This window comes from Canis lupus, chromosome 31 (genome assembly GCF_003254725.2).
Source record: "Canis lupus dingo isolate Sandy chromosome 31, ASM325472v2, whole genome shotgun sequence".
NCBI lineage: Eukaryota > Metazoa > Chordata > Mammalia > Carnivora > Canidae > Canis > Canis lupus.
In genome coordinates, this window is record NC_064273.1 from 37,322,909 (window position 1) to 37,331,349 (window position 8,441).

General features: G+C 68.4%; 1 protein-coding gene across 1 annotated transcript; it reads left to right on the top strand.

Annotated features, from left to right (window-relative positions):
- The first annotated feature begins 4,271 nt into the window (after window positions 1–4,271).
- Window positions 4,272–8,057, top strand: LOC118353033 (WAS/WASL-interacting protein family member 1-like). The gene is made up of 2 exons (XM_035709403.2): window positions 4,272–4,700; window positions 7,016–8,057. Exons 1-2 carry the CDS (start codon window positions 4,470–4,472, stop codon window positions 7,523–7,525), a joined length of 741 nt encoding a protein of 246 aa, XP_035565296.2. The 5' UTR covers window positions 4,272–4,469; the 3' UTR covers window positions 7,526–8,057.
- Window positions 8,058–8,441: the final 384 nt, after the last annotated feature.

The window sequence follows — 8,441 nt, forward strand, 5'->3', positions numbered from 1 at the left end:
GGGGGTGGTCCCATGTGGTGCTGGTGTGTGTCCCTGACTGCCGAGGGATGGGGAGCATCTTCCTGCGTGTCTGGGGCCCCGTGTGGGTCTCCGCTGGAGATGTGTCTGCTCACGTCTTCTGCCCATTTCTCGACAGTCTAACGTGTCTTCCAACGACGTGGAGGCAGGGGGCAGTGGACAGTGAGTCTAGAGGAGGGGGAAGCATCTGGGGGCTCGTGCGCACTATCGGAGGCAGCCTTCCCGGGGCGCGGGGGGCGCGTATCACAGGCTCGAAGCAGCCTCCACGGCAGACACGCAGAGGTCAAGCAAGGAGCCAATCGCTAAGTTAAAATGGAAAACAACAAAATACTGAAGGAGGGAGCGGCCGAGGAGCGGGGCAGGAGCCCGAGTGGACCAACACACCGAGGGAGGAGCCCGAGTGAGCCCGGCGCCCGCAGGCACCGCTGTCAGCGCCTCAGCTCAGGGCCCAGAGCACAAGGTGACCGGCAGCTCAGGCTCGTGGGAAAGCCCCTGGACAGCGCCTCCGCGCTCACTGTGACCCAGAGGACCTCGATGTCGGGACGGGGGACAGCTCTCGGCAGGTACGTCCTAGAAGGGGGGCCAGAGCCCCGGGAGATGGACGGTGAGCCTGCTTTAATCCAGACTCGGGTCACAGTGGGGGGCAGGGCTGTTTGGGGGCTGGCGGGTCTCCGGCCACTGCCCTGGGGGTGCCCTGTCACCCCAGGTGGGTTCACCTGCCGTTCCCCTGTTGTCGGAGCGGCATCCTGGGGTCCCGTGCCTCTCCGCGGTGGTGGGGCCAAGAGTGGGTTCTCACGGCCACGGAGCTGGAAAGCACAGGTGGTCCCGGAGCACCCGCGAGCACCCCCACTTTCCATCCTGACTCATTGTTGGCTTCCTGAGAACATCCCTTGTCTGGTCACTTGCTGGGGGTGCAGCTTCCAGGCTCCCTACCAGCCGTAGAAGGAAGCTGGGACCGGAGGTGGGGGGGCACCTGCTGGTGGGCTGGGGACGGGTCCGTGCACACCCGAGGCCGGGCCTGGGCACTACCCACCCTCAGGCCACTACCCCAGGGCCTCTGGGGACACAGGGAGGACCTGTGGGCATCACCTGGGTCAAAATACTGCTCTAGAAGGTGCCAGCGTGAGGCCAGAGAAGCATGTGCCCCCCACCCCAGCAGGTTCCCTGGAGAGGCAGCCGGGGACAGGCGCTCACAGGGACCCACGGCCGCCGAGGGCAGGGCACAGCCAGCGTGGACAAGCCACAGACCTCTGCCTGTCTGGGGGCTGAGTCCCAGGAAGCTGGAAGATGGGGCTCAGCTTCCCAAAAAGAGGCCTGTGGCTACTTAGAAAAATAAAACTATTTTTCTACATCTGCCGTCCTGGAACAGCCTGGAGTGGGGGCCGTGGGGGCCTCGGAGCTCCCAGCTTGTCCAGGGAGCACAGTTCAGGCAAAGGGCCAGCCCCCTCCGAGGACTGAGAATAAAACACAGCACCCCCTTCTCTGGGTTTGCGGTAACCGTGGGAACCGCTGGGTCCGCGTGAGCGCCAGGGGACAGATGGGCCGGAGGCACGGAGAGCCTCACACAAGGGATGGAGATGCTCCCGGGGGTGGGGCAGGGGCGCCTGGGCGGGAAGGAGCCCAAGGAGGGACGGGGCACGGGGCGTGTTTGGGGCTCGGCTCCTAGGGAGCAGCCCTGCTGGGGGATGCTGTCCGGACCCCACTGGTCCCACCAAGTCCGGAGGCCTCTGGGAGCCTCCCCAGCTCACAGCACAGCCAAGGGGTTCAGGGGGCACCTCCTCCTGCCAACTGGCTTGGAGGCATGCTGGTACCCCAGGCTGTGCGCATGTCCTGATCCCCCGAGCCCGTGGGTGACGCCTCATGTGGAAAAGGGGTCTTTGCAGATGTGACCAAGTTAGGGACCTCAGGATGAGCTTCCCGGGACCCCCGTGGGCAGAAGAGAGGGGCCAGCACGGGCCTCCCCGACCCGGTTAGGGCAGGTGGTCAGCCGCGCAGGCGCGTGAGCCGTGTGAGCACGGACAGCGGGACGCGGCTGGGGCAGGGCCGGGGCAGGGCCGGGGCAGGGCCGGGGCGGCCTCCTGGAGGCTCAGAGCCTCCCTGGCTGAGCACTTTCTCCGCCAGGGCCGCCCCGCCCAGAGTCCCTTTCCTGCCAGCCGCCAGCCGGGGCTTTCCGCCTTACTCACCGCGTTCCCGGGGCTCGGCCACGTGGCTCCCCGCCCGTTGGTGGCTGTTCCGACTTGCCCGGGGCTGTGCGTGTATCTTCACGCCGCTTATGTAAGGAGGCTTGATGCCACCAGCAGGCTCTGTGGTCCCAGGGAGGCTGGCAAAGCGGAAGCCTGTCCCCCGGGCCCGGGGTCTGGCCAAAGCCCGGCACCCGTCAGAGCACCCAGCCCTCCCCACCTCCCGAGGCAGCCCCCTCCCTAGCTCTGCCTTCCTCCCCTGCCCCAGTCTCAGGATGGGGGGGGAGGCCTGGCCAAGAGGCAGGCCCACCGGCCGCCCTGGACTGTGATGCTCGAGGGGTCCAGAGGGAGAGGAGGCCTGAGGGACCCCCGAGAGGCCCTGCCCGGGCCGATGAGGCAGGAGAGGGAGGCTGGCTGGGACGGGTTCCCCAGAGGCAGAGGCTGAGGCAGGATTCCTGTGTGGGAGGTGACCCTGAGCCCCAGGAGGTGAGTGGGGGAGGGCAAGACATGGGGTCCGCCCGTGGGGGCCTTGGGGACACCGTGGCCACATTCAAGGGCTGCCTGCCTGGAGAGAGGAGGGTGTCTCTGTCATGGCCAGGGGCTTCTGGGGCCGGGGGAGGCTTCAGGCGGCCGTCAGCGCGTCCGGGATGCCAAGTGCTCCGGGACCTACTGTCCCCAGGCTGGAGGGACAGAGGAGGAGGAGCTGCTCCAGCGGCAGAGACACAGTGGGGACAGGCACAGCTGCAGGGGGACGGGGGAGGGATAGCTGGCTCCTCCCAGGTTCGCGGCCAGGCCCCCCCCGCCCGTGAGATCGCCCAGGCCCCGGGGTCGGGGGTGGCTCTAGATCCTGGGACTGGAGCCCCAGAGCCGAGCTCAGGGCCGGGCCCGGCGCCCCACGTGGCTCTCAGAGGCCAGGAAGCCGGGTGTCAGGGGGACGCCGCGCCCAGGCCGCCGCAGGGGTGCGTCCAGGTGCAGAGCCGAGGGCGCCTGGGCGCATCTGGGGTGCCGGGGGGGCCCTAGCCGGGGCCAGCCTTCCCGGCTGTCCCCCGGACAAGCCCCCGCCCAAGCCCCCCCGCCCCGTTTCCTATGGGCAGGGGCTCGGGGCCAGGACGTCAAGGCCCGGGGCCGGCTTCCAGGGAAGGCCGCGCTCTGGCGTGGGCGCTCAGCGGCGCGGGCGCCGTGTCCCCGGTGTGTTGTCTTGCCCGCGGCTCCGGAAGGGGCTCTCCTCTTCCTGGACGCTCCAGAGGCCCAGCTCTGCTGCATTCCCCAAATAGGAAGTCTTCTGCGAGCTGACTCCATTTCGGCAGGAAGCGTCCTTCCCTAAAGGGCCGATGGGCCGATAAGGAGCCCCGGGGGAGAGCCCTCCGCAGGCCTTGGCCCAGAGAAGCCGCAGGAAGGGGCGGCCAGCAGGGAGGACGGGTCCCGGAGCTCGGGCCACCACGCCGCTGGCCCTGCGCCCCCCGCGTCCCCTCCGCGCTCAGCGCACCGGCCGATCCCCAAGGACAGAGAAGTCCCCAACAGCGGAACAAGGGCCCCTCCCTGAAACAGTCCCACTTGGAAATATTATGACGCCACCTGATCCTCCCACGACGAGGAAATTGTTCTAAGCAGGAAAGGTGTGAGGGCGTGCCCGTGACGCTCACCCGTCACAACCTCCCGCGTGGACTCCCTCCGTGGGCGCCAGGACGTGGGACCCTCGGCCTCAGGGGCTGTGGTCGTGTCTTGGACATTGTTAGCCCCACGCGTGTTTGGAGGGACTGCCTCCGCAGGCAAAGGCGGCTGTCCTCCATCCCGGGGCACCAGGTCCCTCCGTCCCCACGGGGCCCTGACGGGGAGACAAGGGGCCCAGCCCTCGGGCAGAGCCAGGCCGGCTCGTCCACGCAGACAGTGCAGTCTGGGGGCTCCCGGGGGGCGCAGCGGTGGAGCGTCTGCCGTCGGCTCAGGCCGTGACCCCGGGGTCCTGGGATCGAGTCCCATATTGGGCTCCCCGCAGGGAAGCTCCTCCCTCTGCCTAGGATCTCGGCCTCTCTCTGCATCTCTCATGAATAAATAAATTAAAAAAGAACAGTCCAGGTTGCCGCGGCTGCTGCTCTGGTTATTCCCCCGGCCCCTCCTCCCGGTCTTGCTGCCCAACCTGGAGACACCACGGGCTCCCCGGGCAGCAGCCACATCACCCCGGCCTCTCAGCCTCGAGGGACGCCGCTGGGCCCCCAGGACGGTGACAGTGGACACGAGCGGGGGCTCTGGGCAGGGGCGCTGCCGGGGGAGCGCATGGGCTCGGGGACACCCCGGCCTTCCAGCCCCGGGCCGCACCCCCGTGGTGCATCCGCGGACGGGACCCTTGCCCTCCCCGCCCACGCCCGCGTCTCTGGAGGGGCCAGGGAAGCAAGCGCCCACCCGGCCGCCCCGGGAGCCTCCGGCAGCAAGATCAAGGCCCTGCCCGGCCGGCAGCTCCGGTTCGTCGGCACCGTCCCCAGATCGGCCCCCGACAGCCGTTTGGAGGTTTTGCAGGGTTTGCCTTCTGGAGCCCACCTCTTTTGGGAAGGGGATGCCGGGGCTGAGGGGCCCCTCAGCGGGACGGGTTGGGGGGCAGGGGCGGGTCGAGGCAGCCCTAGACCAGAGGGGGCGGAGGGCCCAGGAAGCCCATGAGGGGGCCCGTGAGCACCACCCCAGGGCTCCGGGGGGTGGGGGCAGCGGAGGACGAGGTCCCGGGTGAGTTCCCGCACGCCCTGGGGCACCGCACACAACTGCCCGCGAGGAGGAGGCTGTGAAGTGGGATTCTCGGGGCGCAGGTGCTTGCCCAGGACCACGCCACAGAAAGGGCAGAACCAGGGGGCCTTGCACGGGGCTCCTGCGCCCCCGCCAGTTCCGCGCCTCCAGTCTGGCTGCCCCACGTCCCCGGTCACCTGTGGCTTGCCCAGGGCCACACACCTGGTCGGCGGGGACGAGGCTTGAACATGAGCCTCTGCGACTCCCTGAAAACTGGTGGCCCAGGAGCGGGCAGGGCTGAGCAGGGAGGGAAGCGCGGGGCCCCCGCTCCCTGGACGGAGGGAGGGCAGGGTGGGGTGCGCGGCCCGGCTCACGGTGACGGAGCTCGGCCGGGGCAGGGGGCCGGGTGGAGAGAACACAGGTGAGCACACTGGCGCGGCCAGGGGCACAAGGTGGGCAGGGGGAGGAGCTCACCCTGTGAGGGTCACAGAGGCCCCTGGGCCAGGTTGGAGGCCGCGGAGTCCCACGGACGGGGCAGGTGAGGGACCCCAGCGTGGGAGGTAGCCCCCGTGCGCTGCCCGAGGCCACCTGGGAACCGCTCATGCCCGGGAGCGCCCCCGGGGGCCAGGCTGGGCCCACTTGGCATGTGACATCACTGCCGTCACCCATTTCCATGTGAGGAAACCTATCGGCCTGGGAGTCACAGGACCCAGGACTTTCCCTTCATCCAGAGGGACAAGCCTGTGAGGGCCCCTGGCGACACAGTCACACAAACCCCCCTGGGCCCGGAGCCCTGGCCAAGCCCCGGGACTGACGCGAAGCCGGGGTGGGGGGTTCCAGTGACTCTCAAACTCCCCCCGGTCCCAAAGCTCCGTCTCCAGGCTCATCACCAGGTAGGACAGGCTCCTGGGCCCAGGCCGGGTTGGCCGCTGGCCACGTGTGTGAGCTCCGGCCGGCTCTGTCCCACAGGCCCGGGTCCCTGAGCTGGGGCGCGGGGGGCGGGGGACGGTCAGCTCCAGACTCGGGCAGACACCAGTGTGAAAGAGCAGGGCCATCGGGGTGACCTCGTGAGTCACCGTCTCCAGAGCCAGGCCTCTTGCCATCCCGGCCCGGCCTGGAGGAGGGTGACGCAGTTTCCAGGGAGAGGAGCCCCAGCCTCCGTGCCGGGAATGCCCACGCCCAGGGAACGCCGCGTGCCCGCGCTCCACCGCAGACAAGCCCCGGCCTGCGGGGGCCGCCCTGCATTCCCGGGGCCGGAGCGCCACCCCGCTCTCAGCACGGGCCATGCGGGCACCCCGGACTCGGAGCCCCCCCGGGCGGCTGCCCCGGGCGCACCCCCACCCGCACGCTGGGGGCTCTGGGCCCGGGGCGCTGGTGCCAGGTGCTGGGCTGGGGGCGCCTGGGGAGAAGAGCTGTAACCGGCCCGCGTCGGGCAGAGGGGCCGGGAGCTGGCGCCTTCCCGTCGGGCCTCCGCGGACCACCGTCCAGAGGACGACACCCGAGCGGAGCCGAGGTGTCTCCCATCGGCCTCCGACTGGACACAGGACGGCACAGCCCGTGGGATCTGGCCCGCAGGGGCCACGGGCGGGCTGATCTGCCACGTGGGGTGAATCTTGGGGCCTCGATGTCCTTATCAGGGACGCGGACAATGGAGTCCACTCTGGGGAGGGCGGCACGGCCCAGGGAGAGGGCCCGGGCCGGGGGCGGGCGGTGCATGTGCCCCGAGCCCCATGAGGGGCGCAGGGGTGCTGGTGCTCGACGCCAGGCCAGGAGTCCAAGCGAGCATCCGGGTTTGTGGGCACCCTGGAGTCTCGGGGAACAGCCCTGACCGTGTCCCCAGTCCGCTGCCAGCCCCGCTGAGTCACCCCGTCCACGTGCCACCTCCCTGAGTGTCCACGCAGGTCGCAGGCTCAAGGTCATTCCTTGGCAGAGCTTGGCTGCACACTGGCAAGGCCTGGGGTCCCCAGGAGACCCCATCAAGGGCAGGAGGGGGCCGGAGACAGCGGGACCCCGGGGCCCGGGCAGGTGGTGGGAGGCAGGTGGGGCTGCCTCCCCCGCGTCGTCAACAGCTTCCGATTGTTGCTAGAAACTTTGTTCTACCTTTTCAGCCACCAACACACCCCTTGTACGGCTGCGATCAGTCCCGCCCTGTTCCACAGTCGGTGGCATCTGAGGTGTCCTGGCTGTCACCCTGCACCCGGAAACGCGTCGCCTCCCGCCCACGAAGGATGACGGGTGACTTCCTCCCACCCCTGCACCTGCCGGGCGCTGCCCTCCTCCTGTCGTCCCCCCCTTCATTCTGCACCTTCTCCGGACATGCCGAGGACCCAGGCCCTCCTGCTCGCTGGCCCCGTCCCTCGGGGACAGCCCGGCCTCGGCCGCCTCTGCCTCTGGAGGTCCAGCGAGTCCCGGAGCTGCCTGCAGCCTCCACCCACCGCCTTCGCCTTCTGCCAAACCAGCTCGGCCGCCTTCCTCGAGCCGCATCCACAGACTCGACAGACCCACTGAGCACCCCCACCGGAGACGGGCCCCCACGTGCCAGCATCGCGGGAGAAGAGGCTCGGGGCCGGACCAGAGTGGGCCCTGGCACATCTGCCTGGAGCAGGTGCACAGGGTGAGGCAGGGGAGCCACGCGGGGCAGGCCCCAGGCGCGGACACTGACGCCCCGCAAGCCCCAGGACCTGTCACCCTCCCGCAGCCCTGTCCCAGGGTTCAGGGGACACAAGCCAAGGAGGCTGCGGGGTCCCCCTGGGTTCGGGCTGGGACCACAACAGGACCGTCCACACACATCAGTCTCCCTGGCGGCCTCACAGACACATTCAAGACTGTGGGAGGGTCTGGGAAACGGTTCGGATCGAGAGACAGGACATCTGTCCTATGAGAGCCAATGGCCTTAGTTGGCCCGGACGCCAACTCTCTAGACGATCCGTTTATCCAAAACGTCACAGGCGCCTGGGGGGGTGGGGGGGCTCAGTCAGCTGAGGGTGTCATTTGGGCTCAGGTCATGACCTCAGGGTCATGGGATCAAGTCCCCAGTCGGCTCCGGGGAGGCTGCTTCGCCCTCCGTCCCTCCCCCTCCTGTGCTCTCTCTCCCTCCTCCCAAATAAATAAACAAATAAATACATAAAGAACAAAACAAAACAAAAACAACTTCAGACCAGTATTTAAACCCAGGCAGTTGGCTGCAGCCCTTCGCCAGCAGGGGCAGGAGCCGGGGCTGAAAATTCTGGCCAGGATCGAGGGCACGTTCAAAAGAAAAGACAGTGGGTCAGGCTGGACCAATGCATATGGGCAAAAATGGCTGCCATAAGGCAGCAAGAAAGAAAGTTCTGGGACGTTGTGTCATTCACCAAATAGATCTCTTGGGTTCCTGCGGCTCCGGGCAAACGGGCTTTGGTGGATGGACCTAATCCTGACGATGCAGCAGACAGTAGGGTCCCCATGGTTCCACCGCTGCCAGCTGTGTGAGCTCGGGCTGGTCACGCTCCCTCTCTGGGACTCAGTTTCCCCCTCGCAGGTGGTAGTAAGGATTCA

What these genes read in the sequence shown, in the direction of transcription:
- LOC118353033 (XM_035709403.2), top strand. Translation starts at nt 4,470, where the DNA reads ATGGGCTCGGGGACACCCCGGCCTTCCAGCCCCGGGCCGCACCCCCGT. An exon ending in CCCCCGACAGCCGTTTGGAG is followed by an intron (nt 4,701 to 7,015) that starts GTTTTGCAGGGT and finishes CTACCTTTTCAG; the next exon opens with CCACCAACACACCCCTTGTA.